The sequence below is a fragment of the Colobus angolensis genome, unplaced genomic scaffold (genome assembly GCF_000951035.1).
Source record: "Colobus angolensis palliatus isolate OR3802 unplaced genomic scaffold, Cang.pa_1.0 Scaffold925, whole genome shotgun sequence".
Lineage (NCBI taxonomy): Eukaryota > Metazoa > Chordata > Mammalia > Primates > Cercopithecidae > Colobus > Colobus angolensis.
Genome location: NW_012123210.1, coordinates 51,776 through 72,082, shown reverse-complemented (window position 1 = coordinate 72,082; position 20,307 = coordinate 51,776). Strand labels below are relative to the sequence as shown.

The 20,307-nt window shown below is 37.2% G+C and overlaps 1 protein-coding gene across 1 annotated transcript in view; it reads right to left on the bottom strand.

Moving 5' to 3' along the window:
* LOC105504518 (cytochrome P450 2C20-like) overlaps positions 1-20,029 on the bottom strand; it is a 28,349-nt gene extending 8,320 nt beyond the window's left edge. Inside the window, exons 1-6 of the mRNA XM_011931977.1 lie at positions 19,862-20,029; positions 18,471-18,633; positions 18,150-18,296; positions 15,439-15,599; positions 14,096-14,272; positions 1,621-1,762 (exon numbers count right to left, since the gene is read on the bottom strand). Coding sequence (XP_011787367.1) covers positions 1,621-1,762; positions 14,096-14,272; positions 15,439-15,599; positions 18,150-18,296; positions 18,471-18,633; positions 19,862-20,029 — 958 coding nt within the window. The remainder of the gene's footprint in view (positions 1-1,620; positions 1,763-14,095; positions 14,273-15,438; positions 15,600-18,149; positions 18,297-18,470; positions 18,634-19,861) is intronic.
* Positions 20,030-20,307: the final 278 nt, after the last annotated feature.

Sequence of the window (20,307 nt, the reverse complement as noted above, 5' to 3'; positions counted from 1 at the left end):
ACTATAGCAAGGACAAAAAACCAAACACCGCATGTTCTCACTCATAGGTGGGAATTGAACAGTGAGAACACTTGGACACAGGGTGGGGAACATCACACACCAGGGCCTGTCGTGGGGTGGGGGATGAGGGGACGGATAACATTAGGAGATATACCTAATGCAAATGATGAGTTAATGGGTGCAGCACACCAACATGGCACATGTATACATATGCAACAAACCTGCACGATGTGAACATGTACTCTAGAACTTAAAGTATAATAATGAAAAATAAATAAATAAATAAATAAAAAGATGGCAAAATACGGAGGTCTTTTCTCTAGACTTGTTTCTTCTCTGGAGAATATCTAGCTGCTGAATGTCAGGAAGCAAGATGAAGAAAAGTGCTGAGTCTTTGAATCTGAGGAATAGATATTTCCCAAACTTTTTTTTCTAGCTTCACACCTCACACTTTCCTGGCCCTGTAAAGTGTCCCCAAGTACAGGGGTTCTTAGGCTCAGTTTCTCTGGAGAGTGTGCTTCCCTTTTCCAGTGGGAAAAAATCAGGTACCTGATAAAAGGAGTCATGGAGGAAACCTGGGCAGGAGAGCCTCCCTTTTCAGTCTCATTCCCTACCTTCTTTGGCTCTTGGTGCCTCCAAATACTGACCCTTATGAGAATCATAGTGTCACAGATTAGCTTCTCCTCTTGATAAATCTTGCTCTGCTGATACTTACGTTACAACTCCATCCTCTATGCCGTGTCAATTGTCAGCCCTTCGTTTTCTCTCTGTGTTTTTATTGGCTGTTTTCTATTCTCCTCTCTTTTTACTTCAACAGGCTAATTTTAGTTTGTAATTTGGTTACTGAAATTTCAGTGGGATCCTGACACAGGAAAAAAGGTATGTTATCTGCTGCAAAACAGGAACTATTTAAATGTGAATTCTAAGGAAATGTAGAGTTTACTCTAAAGGTAAATTATAAATTCTAAAGAAAAGTTGTATGTGAATGATGCAATTATTAACCCCCCTTCCAAATATTCCTATTTGGTCAAACAGCAGTTTTATGAAACACACTTTTGGAAAAATAAAATTCCTTTAGGTATGGCCTCTGCTTAAATAGAAACACCTTTCTTAGGAGCCTAACTTTTAGATTACTTCCCAGACTGGAATTTGTCTCAGGATGCCTCAGAACAATTCTAGTATTTCCACTTATGCTTCAATAAAGATTGTTTTCATCTCCCTACCCCAGCATTAGAACATGGAATTTTCAAAACGAGAAAAGATACCTTCAAGAATGAACCTACTCTTCAAAGTGGACTTTTCATAATAAAACCAACATTCACTACTAGGCCAACTTATGCTGGTTCTCCCTACCACAAATTACCTCTGCTGAAATCTAGATACTTCATCAGGGCTTTATTTATTTTGCTACTGCCATATTGCTTTTATTGATCTCAGTCATCCTCCTCCATTGTGCAAAGATGTCCTTTTTAATCAGGTCATCAAATTTAGACAGATTACAGCTGATGACACAGAAATTTAAAGAATGAAGCTTCTCAGAGAGAAACAAGGTGGAGGACACTGGCACCATCTTCTCAGCATTGTTCTAAAATTCACTTTGTTCATCATCTGTGGTCCTACCTGTGACCTCTGGGTGCTTCAGCAGGAGCAGGAGTCCATATCTCAGAGTGGTGCCTGTTGTCTCTGTTCCAGCAATAAATAGATCAGCTACAGTGCCAACCAAGTTTTCAATAGTGAATTCTGACTCTTGGTTGTCCTTTTCCTAGAAATGATTTCATGCAATTATCTGACAAATTATGTGCCAGTATATCTAAATACACTAAATTTTAAAAAACATACTACATTATAAACTTAACCAAAAGAGATACTGGACAGTACAGTATTAGAAAAAGCAACTGTATGGTATGGCAGAAACTGCAGATCAGTTAACTAAAACTATTTCCTGACAGACCTACAAGTTCCATTCATGAAATCATTTGCTGCTTAGGTTAGTCACACAGAGTATTTCTTTCCCTAGAAATAAAAGCAGAAGTATACTGATGCCCTGTCTTAGTTCAATTTGTGCTATATAACAGAATACTGTAGACTTGGTAATGTATAAGGAAAAGAAATTTATTTCTGATGATTCTGAAGGCTGGGAAGTCCAAGAACATGGCAGTGGCTTCTGGCAATGGCCTTCTTGCTACTTCATCACATGGCAAAAAGTAGAAGGGTAAGAAAGGGTAAGAGTAAGAGCAAGGGGTGGGGGCACACTCACATTTATAACAAGCTGTCAAGAACTACCCCACTCTTGCAATAACGACATGAGTATATTTATGAGGACAGAACACTGATGACATAGTCATGTTTTGTTAGGCTGCACCCACCAACACTATTGCATTGGGCATTCACTTTTAGCACATGAACTGTAGAGGACTCATTCAAACCAGAACATGAATCTTCTATTTTCTCCTTATTATTCAAAACATGAATGTGAAAGGGGAGATAGGATTGACATCATCTTTGACATGAGCATTTGATCATAGTAATGAAGACTTCTATACTAAACATGGTAAACAAAAAAAAGAAGGCACTTGACTTTCTCATACTTCAGGGCTACCATATTATTTCTATTCTAGCCCACCATAAGACTTATTGTATTTGAGATATATAAGCCAACTATTTGATTAAGCTCTTGATATAGTTTGGATAATAAATATCTCTCTCAAATCTTTTGTTGAAACTTAATCCCCAGTGTTGTAGGTGGGACCTGGTGAGAGGTGATTGGATCATGGGGGTAGGTTTCTCATGAACGTTACTTCCCTTGATGCTATCCTGATAATAAGTGAGTTCACATAAGATCTGGTTGATTAAAACTGTTTCTCCAACTTGCTTCTCCTCTTGCCAAATGATGTGTCTGTTCCTACTTTGCCTTCTGCTATGAGCAAATACTCCCTGAGGACTCTGCAGAAGCTGAGCAGATGCCAGCATCATGCTTGTACAGCCTGCAAAACTGTGAGCCAGTTGGGCCTCATTTTCTTACAAGTTGTCTGACCTCAGGTATTTCTTTGCAGCAATTCAATAACAGCCTAACACATTTATTTTTACGATTTTTTTATTATTTGTAAGTGAACACAGTTTTAGTTTAAAAATATAGGTAAATTAGGGCCGTATCATGAAAAGTGTTCCACTCTTGAATCAAGAGTTTGCAATTTTCTTCTGTCAAAAATTTACAAAGACTCAGTATCACCTACGTATTCATTACAAAGCTGAAATGTGTAAAACAAATATGTCAACAAAACCAAGAATGAAATATAGTGAAGGATAATGAGTTCACAAAGACAAGACAGGTCTAATAAAATTGTAATCCAGATGAGAGGCAACAGGCGACTTATTTTAAGGAATAAGTTCAGGAATAAATAGGAAAATACAAAGTGAAGAGAAATGGCAATTGTTAATACAAAAACGTGAGGCATTAACTGCCTATATTGGATAAAGAAGAGTAGGGGTAATGCAAATGCCAAGGCTAAGGGACTAATCGAATAAAGTTCTCATAGATTGAAAGTGTGAATACACCTACAATAAGTAAAGTATTTGAATTAGTAATCAAGAACTACCCCCCACCAAAAACAAAGTTCCATCTCAAGATTACTTCACTAGTGAATTCTACCAAAACAGTTAAAAAGAGCTCAGATCCAAGGGAAAAGGAAAGGGAACTTGTGTGAACAAGGTAATGTTCTTGAGAAGTCTCAAAACCACAGCCCACTCCAGTACTTGTGCTCATGAAGGTAAAGAAGGTCACCTTGACTTCAGATCCCAGTAGCCTGCCAAATTGGGTAGGGAGGCTGAGAACACTCCTACCTGCCCTTTCCATGGATTACTAAGTCTCTCAGGGTTTTACCCCTGCCAGCTTCTTTTTACTTTATTTGTGTGTGTGTGTGTATGTGTGTGTGTGTGCGTGTTTGTGAGTTGTAGATTCTTCTTATGAATTGACCAATAAGCTCCATTGCTCTCTCTTTAACAGTCCATTTGGCCTATGATTATCCACCTGTAATATCGGCTCTTCCTTCTGAGGATAATTGATGATTGACATCTTTGTCAGCCAACTGGAAATCTCTGATGCCTCGGTCTGTGGGAAGGTCTGAGAGATGTACAGTGTTTGGGTTCCATTCTTTGCTACAAAGGAGGGCAATGTTGAGTGGGCCTAACTGTGCTCTGTTCTCCCAGCAACAAATGCAAGCACAGCCTCTGATGGGAGTGGCAAGAGACTGATATAGACTCTGTAAGATTTACTCGGTTATAAATAGGCTTAGTGTGGTGATTTCCTCAAATGCCAACTGTACTAGAAATGTACTGGGTTTGTGAACACACTCAAGACCTTCTAATTAGCTGGGGTGATGTCGGTATGGTGTTAGCTGAGATAAGACAAAAGTTTTCTCCTTCCCAAATGTTGTGTTATTTTGCCAGCAGATGTTGTAATAGGCTGTGCCTATTGGCTTCCAGCTAGGAGGTAGTTCTTGCAGGAGAGAGCCACCTACACTAGTAGCTGTGGGATTTGTGCTTGGCTTATATTACCCAGGGGAGCATGTAGAAGAATGAAATATGATTCCTATATCTCACCATATACAAAAATCAACTCAAGATGGACTAAAGACTTAAATATGAGACTTGAAATCATAAAAATTCTAGACAAAAACCTAGAAAAAAACTTTTCTGAGCATTGGTGTAGGCTAAGAATTTATGACTCAGTGTTTAAAAGCAATTTCAATAAAAACAATTGACAATGAGACCTAATTAAAGGAAAGAGCTTCTGTATAGTTAAAGAAACAACAAGCAGAGTAAACATACAACCTATAGAATGGGAGAAAATATTTGCAAAATATACTTTCAACAAAGGACTATTTTCCAGAATCTACAAGAAACTCAAACAGCAAGAAAAAAAAAATCAAAATATTCCCAGTAAAAAGTGGGCAAACAACATGAACAGAAATTTCTCAAAGGAAGATACACAAATGAGAGAGTAGAGCAAGATGACAGAATAGAATGCTTCACTGATTATTCCCCATGCAAGGACATCAGTGTAACAACTATCTACACAAAGTGTACTTTCATAAGAACCAAAATCAGATGAGCATGTGCAGTACCTAGATTTAAATGTATATCACTGAAAGAGGAACTGAAGAGATAGAAAAAATAGTATTGAATTACTGACATCCTCTCTTCCCCTGGCAGCAGTGGCATGGTTCAGAGTACTGAAGGAGGGAGAACACAGTAATTATAGAGCATAAAATTAATGCTGTTCTGTTATGGCAGAAGGGAAAACAGGCCCAAATTCAGCTGATGCCCACTCACAGAGGGAGCATTTAAACCAGCCCTGGCCTGAAGTGAATCTCTGATACCAGTGGTTGGACCAAGTTTCTACAAGCCTCATCAATGTGGACTATAGGGCTCTGGGACTGTAAATAAACTTGAAAGGTAGTCTTGGCTACAAGGATTGTAACTTTTATGTGAGTCCTAGTTCTGAACTGGGCCCAGAGACAGTAGACCGGTGGTGGGAGGTGCAACTTACTGAAACACCAGCTGAAGATGGGTAAGGGGGTGCTGCCATCCCCCCTCTCCTAATCCCAAGCTGCACAGTTTTCACTCCCAAAAGAAACTCCTTTCTTCTGCTTGAGGTGCTTGAGGAGTGGGGGCTTGAATAGCTAGCAGCAATACCCAGGTACTACGTGGAGGACTTTGGGTAAGACTCTGAGACTTGCTGGCTTCAGTTAAGACTCAACACATTCCCAGCTAGCTGGCTATCAGGAAAGACTCCTTCTACTTGAGATATCAGAGTAAACTATAAAGGCAACTTTGTCTTGCAACTAGGTACCAGCTTGATCACAGGTGGGTAGAGCACCAAGTGCACTCCTGGAGTCTCCAAAACCAGGACTTGGCTCTTGTACGAGATCTAGTATTCTGCATGGGCCTGTGGTAGCACTGCTCAAGGCGTGAGACTCCACTCCCTTTGGAAAGGAAAGGGAAGAGTGAGAAGGACTGCATTTTGTGGTTTAAGTGCCAGCTTAGCTGCAGTACAACAGAACACCAAATAAACTTCTAAGGTTTTTGACTCTAGTCCCTGCCTTCTGGGTAGTACCTCTGGACATGCCTGGGTACTGGAAGAATTTGCTGCACTGAAGGGAAGGACACAGGCCTGGCTGGATTCACCACCAGCTGATTGTAGAGCCCCAGATGCTTGGAAACATAGGCAGTAGCCAGGGAGTGGTTACAGCAGGCTTTGGGCAAGACCCAGTGTTCTGCTGGTTTTAAGTCTGACCCAGTGCAGTCACAGTGGTGGTGGATACATGAGTGCTTGTGTCATTCTATCGCCAGTTTCAATTGGCTCAGAACAGAGAGAGTGACTTTGTTTATTTGGAAGAAGCTAAGGGAAGAGAACAAGAGTTTCTGTCTGGTAATCCAGAGAATTCTCTTGGATCCTGTCCAAGACCATCAAGGCAGTATCTCTACAAGTCTTCAAGAACCACAGCATTATTGGGCTTGGAGTGCCCCTAAAGCAGATACAGCTTAGATCACAACACTTAACTCATTTCCCATTTATTAAAAAAAGTGCAGTTCACTGCCAGTGCAGTATTCTAGGGGCAAATTGAAAATAGGTTAAGTCCTTTTTAATATCGGGAAAGCCTACCGAGAAGGATGGGTCCAAAATAAAATCCCAGACTACAAAGATGACAAAAATACCTAACTCTAGAATGCCCAGCCCCAGATGAACATCTACAAGTATAAAGAAAATCCAGGAAAACATGACCTCACCACATTCACTAAGTAAGGCACCAGGGACCAATCCTGGAGAAACAGAGATATGTGATTTTTCAGCCAGAGAATATAAGATAGTTGTTTTGAGGAAACCTAAAGATATTTAAAATAGCACAGAGAAGAAATTCACAATTCTATCAGATAAATGTAACAAAGAGAATGAAGTAATTTACAAGAGTTAAGCAGAGATTGAGGTGCTGAAACATACAATTGGCATACTGAAGAATACATTAGAGTCTTTAGTAGAATAATAGTAGAATTGATCCAGCAGAAGAAAGAATTAGTGAGCTTTAACAGAAGCTATTTGAAAATACAGCTAGAAGAGACAAAGGAAAAAAGAATAAAAAACAATGAAGCACACGTACAGGATCGAGAAAATAGCCTCAAAATGCAAATCTAAGAGTTATTGGCCTTAAAGAGGAGGTAGAGAAAGAGAAAGTAGTAGAACATTTATTTAAGGGAAAATAACAGAGAACTTTCCAAAACTAGAGAAGGGTATCACTATCTAAGTACAAGAAGCTGATAGAACACCAAGCAGATTAAACCCAATGAAGAATACTTCCAGGTATTTAATAATAAAACTCCCAAGGACGTCCTGAATTTTATTGCCTAGATTTTCTACTAGGGATTTTATAGTTTTGAACCTTACATTTAAGTCTTTAATCCATCTTGAATCAATTTTGTATAAGTTCAAATACATGAAATTTAAACAATATGCTCCTGAATGAACAGTGGGAGAATGAAGAAATTAAGAAGAAAACTGAAAAATTTCTTGAAGCAAATGATGAGAAAACACAGCATATGAAAACCTATGGGATTCAGCAAAAGTGGTACTAAGAATAAAGTTAATAGCTGTAAGTGTCAACTATCAAAATAGAACAAGAACATCAACTAAACAAACTAACAATATACCTTAAAAAACTACGAAAGCTGGAGCAAACCAAACCCACAATTAGTATAAGAAAAGAAATAATAAAGCTCACAGCAGAAATAAATGAAATTGAAATAAAGAAAACAATACAAAATACCAATGAAGCAAAAATTTGTTCTTTAGAAGCATTAAAGAAAGCTGACAAACCTTTAGCCAGAGTAAGGAAAAAGGTGAGATGATCCAAGTAAGTCAGAGATGAAAAAGAAGACATTACAACTGATATCACAGGTATTCAAAGGATCATTGGTAGCTACCATGAGCAACTATATACCAGTAAATTTAAAAACTTAGAAATAATGAACAAATTCCTAGATACATACAAACTACTGAAATTGAACCATGAAGAAATCCAAAACCTGAACAAAATTATAACAAGTAATCAGATTGAACGCAAGAGAAAGCATCCTAGTAGAGAAAAGCTCAAGACTCAATGACTTCAATGATGAATTCTATCAAACATTTAAAGAAGAACTGATACCAATCCCACTCAAACTATTCCACAAAATAGTGAAGGAGGGAATACTTCCAAACTAATTCTATAAGGCCAGTATTACTCTGATAAGAAAACCAAAGACACATTAAAAAAAAGTTATAGGCCAATGTCTCTGAGGCATATTGATGCAAAAATCCTCAAGAAAATAGCTGCAAACCAAATTAATGAATACATTAAATAGCTCATTCATCACAACCAGGTGGGATTTATCCCTGTATGAAACAGTGCTTTAACATATGCCAATTAATAGATGTGGTACATCATATCAACAGAATAAAGAACAAAAGCATATGGTCATTTCAAATGATACTGAAAAATTATTTGATAAAATTCAACATCCGTTCATGGTAAAAGCCCTAAAAAAACAGAGTAGAGAAGAAACATACCTCACTATAAGAAAAGCCATCTATGAAAGACACACAGCTAGTTACACACTAAATGGGGAAAAATGGAAAGCCTTTCCTCTAAGGTCTGGAAAACAACAAGAATGCTTACTTTCACCACTGTTGTTCAAGATTGTACTGGAATACCTAGCTAGAGCAATCAGTGAAAGATATAAAGGGGATTCCAATTAGAATGGAAGAAGTCAAATTATGCTCATTTGTAGATAATATAATCTTATATTTTAAAAAACCTACAGACTCCACTAAAAAACTATGAAAAATAAACAAATTCAGTAAAGTTGGAAAATGTAAAATAACATACAAAAATCGCTAGTATTTCTATATTCCTACAGTGAAAAATTTTAAAAATAATTTAAAAAAGTAATCCCATTTACAACATCCAAACATAAAATTAACAATGAGATGCCATCTCAACCCAGTTAGAATGGCGATCATTAAAAAGTCAGAAAACAACAGATGCTGTCGAGGATGCAGAGAAATAGGAACGCTTTTACATTGTTAGTGGGAGTGTAAATTAGTTCAATCATTGTGGAAGACAGTGTGGTGATTCCTCAAGAATCTAAAACCAGAAATACCATTTGACCCAGCAATCCCAATACTGGGTATATACTCAAAGGATTATAAATCATTCTACTATAAAGACAGATGTACATGTGTGTTTATTGCAGCACTGTTTACAATAGCAAAGACTTGGAACCAACCCAAATGCACATCAATGATAGACTAGATAAAGAAAATATGGCACATATACACCAGGGAATACTATACAGCCATAAAAAAGAATGAATTCATGTCCTTTTCAGGGACATGGATAAAGCTGGAAACCATCATTCTGAGCAAACTAACACAGGAACAGAAAACCAAGCCCTGCATGTTCTCACTCAAAAGTGGGAGCTGAACAATGAGAACACATGGACACAGGGAGGGAAACACCACACACCAGGGCATGTCAAGGGGTGGAGAGCAAGGGAAGGGAGAGCACTGGGACAAATACTTGATTCATGTGGGGCTTGAAACCTAGATGACGGGTTGATGGATGCAACAAGCCACCTTGGCACGTGTATACCTACGTAACAAACCTGCACATTCTGCACATGTATCCCAGAACCTAAAGTATAATTTTAAAAATCACTAAAAAATATGAATAGAAGGGACATTTCTTATCATAATAAAATGTATTTATAAAAATTCCAAAGACATTTTATATCAAATTGTGAAAATCTAATAGGTTATGCCCTAAAACCAGGGGGAAAAAAACCCCAAGTATATGCACTTTTACTACTGCTATTCAGCATCTTTCTTAAGGTCCTAGCAAAAACAATTAGACAAGAAAGAGAAATAATATAGCAACTTGTACATTATGGGTTTTTTTCAAAAAATTAAGGATTATATGTCATAACTAAATGGGATCTATATGGGGAGTACAAGAGTGCTTCAATAAGAAAATCAATCAATGTAATACACCACCTTATTAGAAAGAAAGGAAAAATCTAACAAAATGACCATCTCAATAGAAGCTGAGAAAGCATAAGACAAAATTCAATACTCTTCCTGATAAAATCACTCAAAAATATGAAGAGAAGGGAAATTCCTTATAATAAAATGTATTTATAAAAATTCCAAAGATATTTTATATCAAATTATGAAAATCTAAAAGCTTATGCCCCCAAATCACGTGGAAAAGATCCAAGTACATCCAATTTTTCTACTGCTATTCAGCATAGCACTTAAGGTCCTAGCCAAAACAATTAGATAAGAAAGAGAAATAAAAGGCATTTAGGTAAGAAAGCAAGATGTAAAACTCTTTCTATTTTAAGATAACACAATTCCATATAAAGAAAAGTCCATGCAACCCACAAAAACAACTAGAGCTGATAAATATTTTCAGCTTAATTTTAGGATGTGAGATCGGTCCAGATATCAGTTGTGTGTGTTTATATCAGCAATGAACAATATGATAATAAAATCAATGAAATAATTACATTTGCAATAGCATCAAAAGGGCCAAAAGCCCAGAGAATCTATAGTCAAGAAGATAAAAGACTGAAAACTATCAAATGTTGCTTAGAAAAATAAGGAGTACCTAAATAAATGGCAAACCACGTCATGTTAAAGGACTGAAAGACTTAAAATTGTTAAGATGGCAATGCTTCCAAAAGTAATCTAAAGATTGAATGTAATCACTGTCACAATTCCAATGTCCTTTTTAAAATTTTTTATTTGTGTAAAAATGGAAAAGCCAATCCTGAATTTATATGCAACTACAGGGAGAGGACTCAATTTTCAAATTTCCAAACTTCAAAACAAAACTATAGTAGTCAAAACAGCATGGTACTGGCAAAAGGAAAGAAATAAAGACCAATGGAATAAAATTGAAATCCAAATGTAAACCTAATCATCTATGCCCAGTTCATTTTCAACAAATGTGCCAAGATCATTCAATCTAAAGGAAGCATTTAAAAAATAAATAAAGGAAGAATTTCTTCAACAAACAGTGCTGGGACAACTGGGTAACCACATACAAAAGAATGAAGTTGAACCCCTATCTCACTCTTATGCAAAATATAACTGAAAGTGAACAAAAATCTCAAATGTGAACTAAAACTATAAAATTCTTAGAATAAAACATCGGGTTAAATCTTAATGCCTTCAGAATTGGAAGTGGATGCATAGATTTGACACCAAAGCAACTAAAATAAGAGAGATAAACTGGGCTTCACCAAATTTAAAATGTTTGTTCATCAAAGGACAAAATTAAGAATGCGAAATGACAACCTACAGAATGGGAGAAAATATTTGTATTTGATACGTATTTAGTAAGGGTTTAATGCCCAGAATCCATAAACAATTACCTACAGTTCAACAACAAATGACAAGCAACCCAATATAGAAATAAGCAAAGGGCCAGGTGTGGTGACTCACACCTGCAATCCCAGTGCTTTGGGAGGGCTGAGGTGGGTGGACTGTGTGAGCTCAGGAGTTTGAGACCTGCCTGGGAAACATGATGAAACTATGTTTGTACAAAAAAATACAAAAATTAGCTGGGTGTGGGGACTCATGCCTGTGCTCCTAGCTACTTGGCAGGCTGAGGTAGGAGTATCACTTGAGCCTAAGGGTCAGAGGTTGCTGTGAGCCAAGATAACAGCACTGTACTCCAACCTGAGCAACACAGAGAGGCCCTGTCTCAAAAATAAAATAAAATAAAATAAAATAATATCAAATAAAATAAAATAAAAAATAAAGCAAGGGCCTTGAATAACATTTCTCCAAAGAACATGTAGAAATGGTAAAAAGCTGATTAATATCATTGGTCAAGTCAAAACCACAATGAAATACCACTTTGCACTGACACAAAAAACAGAAAATTACAAATATTAGCTATAATATGGAAAGGGGGAACCCTCAAACATTGCTAGTGGGATTTTAAAATGGTGCATTTACCGTAGAAATGTTTAGTTGTTTCTCAAAAAGTTAAACATAAAATCACCATATGACCCAGAAATAACACTCCTAGGACTATACCCTAGAAAACTGAAAATATATTCATGAAGAAACTTGTATACAAATGTTCATAGCAACATTGTAAGAGCCAAAAGGTGAGAATAACACAAATGATCATCAGCAGATGAATGATAAGCAAATTGTTGGATGTGTACATGAAAATGGAATATTATTCAACCACAAAAAGCAACAAAGTACTATCACATGCTAAAAGTTATTTGATCCTCCACATCATTATGCTATGTGAAAGAAGTCAGGTAAAAAGTTCATGTATGCCATGGGTCCTTTTATATGCTGTATTCATTATAGGCAAATCCATAAAGATAGCTGATTAATGTTTACTACGTGATGGAGTGGGGAATGAGGTGTAACTAGTTTATGATATAATATGTTTCTGTGGAGTGATAAAAAAGTTTTGAAAGTAGAGAGAGATGGTAGTTGTGAGGCAGGGCAGGCAAGTGCCAATGTGGAGCTTAGTCTGGAAGGGTTCTTGGCTTTTCCCAGAAAAGAATTCAAGGGCAACTCAGAGGTAGAAGAAAACAGCTTTGTTGAACAGGCAGTGGTACAACTCTGTGAGGGCTTCTGCAGAGCAGGGCTATGGTGTAGGCAGAGAGTAGCAGTTCAGGGCAGTTTTGCAGTCATTTTTATACCCACTTTTAATTGCATGCATATTAAGGGACAGTTTATGCAGGGAATGGGTCCTATCTTTTGGATCATTGGGTGCCACGGAAAGGGGAGGTAACTCCTGGGTGTTGCCAGGGGAATAGTAAATTGACACGGTACACTGGTGAGTGGGACTGATTGAAAGCTGCTTTTGTCCTGGCCCTGTTTTAGCTAGCCATCAATCTCATCCCGTGTCCAAGTCCCACCTCTGGAGTTGATTCCCGCCTCATACCTCAGTTGCACAATATTGTAATTATTAGTTCACAATATTGTAATTAAACTAAATACCATTAAATTGTACACTTTAAATTGGGTGATATGTGGTATATGAATTTCATCTCAATATTTGAAATGTCATAATTTTCTGAATTAATCTCTAGATTTAATGCAATCTGTTAAAACCCCTATGGGCTTGTTTGCAGAAATTGACAAGTTTATTCTTAAATTTATGTTGAGACTGAATGAACCCCCAAAAGCCCAAATAGTCTTGAAAAAAGCTTTGAGGACTCACACTTTTTGAATTGAAAACTTGATACAAAGCTACGGTAATTTAGACTTCAAAATGAGGTACTACTGGCATAAGGACAGATAGATCAATGAAGTAGAATTGAGAGCCCACAAACAAATCCTCATATTTATACTCAATTCATTTATGATGAGATTGTCAAGACAATTCAATAGGAAAAAAATGCTTTTTAAATAAATAGTGTGATGAAAACAGGATTCACGCTCACAGGTTACCTGATAAACATCAACTTCCAACTCCTTTGTGCAAATTCATTTTAGGTTACACTAAATTAAACCTTCTCTCTTCCATCCACCAACTCTTTCCCACCACACACTTCTCCACAAATTACTCAATCCGACTGACACCTTTCTTCTGTTCCATACTGCAAATATTTTAAGGGCTATTTCAATATGCGGGGCATGCAGGAAGCCCATTTATGATAAGCCATTCTTTTCCATTGTCACATAATCTGTGCGCAATATTGATATCCATCTTCAGTTTACGGTAGGATATTTTATATTTTCTACTTATTTGTAATTGTTTCCATTTGACTGCATGTCTATATTATTGTACTCACGTAGATCATTTTTATTTCAAAAAGAGGGTCTATGCATTCTAGCCATTGGACAATTTTATATTTTCCATGAAGTTTAGTGTAGGCCCATAAATACAATAAGTAATCAAGATGTTTGTCAAGCGTTACTGGCCTGATCATTTAAACATCCTTAGTAAATTACAGAAGGATTCGATGAATCACAAAATGGACAAGAAATCAAATTACTGATCTGTTGCTAATATCTTACCTGCTCCATTTTGATCAGGAAGCAATCAATAAAGTCCCGAGGATTGTTAACATCCAGTGTTGCTTGGTGTTCTTTTACTTTCTCACTAATGTAACTTTTTGTAAGAGCAACATTTTTAGGCAATTTGTTGTGAGTTCCTGGAAAACAATCAATGAGTAGAGGGAAATTATTGCAGACCTAAAAGAAAAGAATATTAAATATAAACATGTCATAAGACATATGTATCTTACACCAAGTCCTGATTGAAATTATAGCTATAAATACGATTAAAATATCATGTCCATTTTGATGGGGAAATTTTTATTGTGCACGTGTAGCAATTTTCTGTACCTAAAGATTGGATGGATAAAATTTTGAACAGGAAATCAAAGATGATAATTATTTTCTTCACTCATACATCATTTTTATTGTATAAAAGCATTTTAATATCAATTTTCTCATGTTTAAACCAAGTCTTCCCTACCACCTTGAAATATAAGATGGTATGAATTACTATGATTTATATTTAGTTGATGGCGCTAGAGGTTAAGGGGATTTGGGCAACCTGATAGAAAGCACAAAGCTAGAACCCACTGTTTTTATTTCTGTCAAGTAGCTTCAAAAATGGAATTAGTATTTTAGAAGTGCGAGCAACCCAGAGATACCTTAAAACCCAGCTGTGCACCTGAGCAGTTAAGTGATTTCTCTAAGATCGCACAATCATTATTTAGGCAAAATGTAGGGCATGCCAACTCAGCACAGGGTAAAATTTGGATGTTTGTTTATGGTTCATACACCATGAAACCAACCATTTTTGTCATTCCTAACCTAGCTGCCTCATCAGCCAGGATCTCAACTGAAGCATCAAACACACCTGCCCTACTCAGTGTTTCCTGGCACCTTCTATGGTCACAAATATTCTCCCTCCTTGATGGAGATAGTCTTTCCCTAAATTAGAATATTTCTGCCAAGTAATGTGATGAAGAGGTCAGTAAGTGTTGATTGGAGGATAAGCCTGCTGAGTAATGAAAGCCTTCAGAAAGGGCCCAGATGTCCATGGAGTGATATGGACATGCTTTTGGGTGGTCACCAAAGTACTCTATTGAAACAGTCTTTGGGATTTAGTGGATAAACCACTGGTCAGGAAGCCATTGGGCTTGAAAGCCACCCCTGTATATGGGCACTCATTTTCTGTGTGTAAAATAAAAGACTTGGTCATCTTTCTCAGATGTTCACTTCATAAATTTTTGAGCAGTACTGTGATGTTCAAACATGCACTTCATGGCTTGGTCCATATAGAATTTTGGACTTACCAGAAAAAAGAGCAAAAATGGTTTCCCAGGAAGATAAAATCTTGGCCTTACCTGGATCCATGGAGAGGTCAGAATCCTGAAGTTTTCATTGAATCTTTTCATCAGGGTGAGAAAATTCTCATCTTCATAATCAAATCGTTTCTGAAAAACAATGGAGCAGATCACATTGCAGGGAGCACAGCCCAGGATGAAAGTGGGATCACAGGGTGAGGCTAAAGATTTAAAAATAGTTTAAAAATATTATTGTTATTATTATTATTTTTTGTTGTTGTTGTTGAGACGGAGTCTCGCTCTATCACCCAGGCTGGAGTGCAGTGGCCGGACCTCAGCTCACTGCACGCTCCGCCTCCCGGGTTCCCTTCCCGCCATTCTCCTGCCTCAGCCTCCTGAGTAGCTGGGACTACAGGCACCTGCCACCTCGCCCGGCTAGATTTTTGTATTTTTTTAGTAGAGACGGGGTTTCACCGTGTTAGCCAGGATGGTCTCGATCTCCTGACCTCGTGATCCGCCCATCTCGGCCTCCCAAAGTGCTGGGATTACAGGCTTGAGCCACCGCGCCCGGCCTAGTTTAAAAATATTATTAAAAAATAAATATTTAAAAGATCTGCATTTGTTAAGACGTAAAGAAAATTTAGAAATTTTAAACAATATCTTAGAAATTTCTCATGTGTCCAAAAAAAAATCAGCATGCATGAAATAAACACATTACTTTTACCTTAAATATGAGTTGAGCATTACAGTCTAGCTAAACAGTGTCATTTCGCATGTGGTAATTCACATCCACTGCCTTTATTTAAACTCTTTTAACCCAAGGTATCTTTTATTTTGGAAGGAAAAAGAAGACTTTTTTGAAATGCTAGTAATTCAAGTTTTAGAGCAGAATCATATCTGTCTGCAAAGCCTCTGGACAGTAAACACAGAGATAGGAGGAGATAAGTTGGGTACCTAGAAATGTCTTATATATAATGAATAGCTGAAGTATAATGTGCTGAACCAATACGAATAAAGTTAGGGGGATTGTGGGTGAATTCACATGTTTGAGGGAACAAATGTGAAAAGCAAGTACATCCATATGATATGAGAAGAAAAACTAATATAAATGAGCATTAAGTATAACAGATTAAATAAATAAAATGTTTACTTTTTATTTCAAATCTAAATCCCAGTAAAGCTAACCAAAAAGTAAATTAATAAATGGAATCTTTTTATTTCTTTTATCAATTTGTAAAAAATGAATGTCCTTCCTTTGGAAGATCATTTCCAGTCATCTTCCAGATTTAATTCATTTGGGCAAAACTACTCTTGTGGATTCTGGGATATTATTCAGTATAGTCATCAAGATAAGTATGTTTTAATAAAGTTTTAAATTTAATCATAAGTTAGGCCAAATCTGTCATTTTACAGGTAAATAAGTTATTAAAAAGGCTTTTTTTATTTTTATTTTTTATTTATTTTTTTTTTTTGGTGCAGGAATCTCTAAAGTGAAATTGCTGTAGCCAAGTGACTAGTGAACATAAATGGAAAGGGTGCCCAAATTCACATCGATAGGTCCTAAATAAGAGTGACATGAAATGAAAAGGTTCTGAATAAAGTTGGAACATTGAACAACAGAAAACCTGCTGAGTTAGCAGCTTCTATGCCAGACTCCTTTAAACATTACAGGGCTCTAAAGTTTCAGAAAAGCTGTTGTTGTAGCCAAGGGGGTGAAAGGTAATTTGGTGAGTGTGTGTGTGTGTGTGTGTGTGTGAGATTCTCAGGTACAATCTGATATCCAGTTCTTTTTTTTTTAAATGCACTTGAGAGAGTGCATTTAAAAAGGTAATTTTTTTATCCCGGCTGATAATCATATTGATTATAACAAGCACTTCATAGGTAAGTAAACTGGCAGTGGGAGAAAAATGATTCACACAAATTTCAAAGCTAAGATCCAATACAGGGGAAAAAAGATGACAGAACTGAAAACATAGCCAAATTATATTTAAGGAAGACAAGATAAAGAGTTTTTCATAATAGTTAAAATCCAGTTAAACAAATTATTTACTAATTAGTATTTGTGTATTTTGCTGAGTTATACTGTAGATTATATTTACTCAAAATATATAAATTGTTACAGTAAGTAGTGGTTAACAAGAAATTAATCCTGACAGTTTTCAATTAGTACTGTGTTTCCTGAGAAATAAGAACTGATGAAAACTGCACTGACATATACCTAAACTAGTAAAACTATACATAGTGTCATTGCTGGCCAAAGCTCTAGGCATGGACTTGGAAGGAATTCCCGGACATGTGAGTCTGACCATATGAAAAATCTAAATGAAAGCACATGTCACTTGGTTCATGTTCCATAGGGTGTGATGAGGTCATTTCCACCATGTCCACTTTCCAAGTGTTCTCTGGTGAAATGTTCTGGTGGAGGCAATGCAGATTTATGTTATGGGGGGAAACCTTCTTTAACTCTTTTCAAAAATGAACTCAGGACCCTTATTTATGATTTCTGATTTGAAAACAAGGAAACAAAATTGAGCAGAAAATAGGATTAAATGACTTTTTATTCCTACACCCTATGAACAAACACACTTATACAGGCAAAGCACAGATACACAAAACCTCCCTTGTCTCTGATTTAAACCTCCCTCCACCACCTGAGGGCTGACAACCAGGATGCACAATGAAGATCTGGTCACCCCTGAAATGTTTCCAAGGATGTCATTAGTGAAGACAGCTAACTGTTAAGGTCAGTGATGCAGAGTAGAGTCACCCACCCTTGGTTTTTCTCAACTCCTCCACAAGGCAGCGAGCTTCCTCTTGAACACGGTCCTCAATGCTCCTCTTCCCCATCCCAAAATTCCGCAAGGTTATGAGGGAGAAACGCCAGATCTCCTTCCATCTCTTTCCATTGCTGGAAAATCCTAACCAAAAAAAAAAGGCCAGAAACTGGGAAAATTCACAACCAAGGAAGAAAGTGCTGCAATACTTGGCAGCCAGGCAGATAGGCTAAGCTCTGCCAAGAAGCTTTTTAGGGGTCTATTTTCCATCCTCCTCACCCCAGTTACCAAAGCTGACACAGGTATACGTACACCTACCAAGTCCCTTAGTAGTTCTTTGAGATATTGGCAAAATGCCTCTTCCAGAAAACTCCTCTCCATTATCAATCACGGCTTCCTTCACTGCCTCATATCCAGGCAACACCACTACGGGATTCATGCCAAAATACACGGTGAACACAGGACCATAGACTTTTGAGAACTGGGAAAGGAAATGCAAATGGCAGCAAAATAAGTCGCTATTTGCTACAAATATTGTGTATGATTCAGACTGATATTTTCATTGTATTTTTTAATGTTATATTTGCCACACGTAGATTCGATATTTCTGAATTTTGTACATAAATGTGATGGTGATTGTCATAGCTGCCACTTATAGATGGCCTATGATGTGCTATGCAATGACCCAGGCAATTGGTACACAAATCACAGTTCATCCTCACTTCAACACATTGAGCACATTCATTTGCCCTGTTTTAAAAATGAAGAAACTGAGGCCAGAGAATTCCAAATTCATTCTCAGAGTCCCACAGGTAATATATAGAAGCTCCAAACTTGAACCTCTGCTAATTTAAACTTATGCTTGAGCAATTTATCACTCCCCTATGTCTGCCTTGAGGCCAATACCCAGCTAAAGACTTCAGGGTCACCTGTAACGCTCTTACCATGAGGATTCTTGATTCAGCAGTCCTGTGATGAACCCTAGAAATCTGTATTTTCAGTGTCACCCTAGGCAATTGTAATGCCCAATCCAGTTTTTAACTGCTGGTATTACCAGTACAGAAAGATGAAGCACCACAAAGTTAGAATCAGAAGATTCAGCATCTCCTGGAAGAAGAATTTCTTCCATTCTCTAGCAACCTTGGCTACAGACAGTGGCTTTGTTCAGAATCCAAAAGAATTCTGTTAACCACCAATTGGGCCCTGACTGATTACTTCTTTCTTTCATGCACTTATGCTTGCCCTGAACCCATAGATATTTCTTTCATATCAGCCATCAAATGAATCTTCAGAGAAGTTTGATTTTCATGACCATTCTGAATAAAACACATGACTACTACAGTAGGGGACTTATTGGATGAAATTTCTCATCACACACATTTACCTTCACCTTCAGTCAAAAATCGTAGCAAAACACTCTGAAACAAAGAGGGGAAACAGCACTTCAAACTTTTGACGTTGTATTAAATGATTCTATCATACAATGACCCCAATGACTCTGTATTCACAAAATGTACCAACACACTCTACTATTTCTGACAATGACAGACTTAGAAAGACAAAAGGAACATCAAAGAAGTTCAGAGGGAGTATTTTGCTTTACAATGATCTATTGTAATAGAGTGCTTCCAGGAATAGATTTTGTCTAAAAGTAGCAGTCAAATAACTTACCCTTTGCAAGTGACTGGAGGAACATAAAGCATACTTACATTGCTGAAAGATTTGCAGATGTCCTTAACATCTGTCTGTAGCATATTTCCAATAATAGGAAGAGGAGTGGGGCCAGGAGGGAGTTTCCTTCTCCCAGAGCTCTGTCTCCACAGTGAAAAGAGAAGCACAAAGGAGAGACAGAGCACCAGGACCACAAAGGGATCCATTGAAGACTTCTCTTCTTACTAAGACAGCTGAGAGCTTGCACTCCAAGGCTTTTATAACACTCCCTGTTAATTCAGTGTGTGTCTCTTTGACATGCAAAGTAAGCAATCACCTGTTATACTTTTTATACTTTTTTTCTGTGTGGACTTTGGCCCATGGATAGAGATAAAACGTTCTTTTGTCCTACTTCTTCTTTGCAGTGCCCATCTAGGAGATTCTGGTTTAATTATATTGGATTGGAGTCCAGGTATTGGTAATTAAAAGTTCCTGGTTGTTCCAA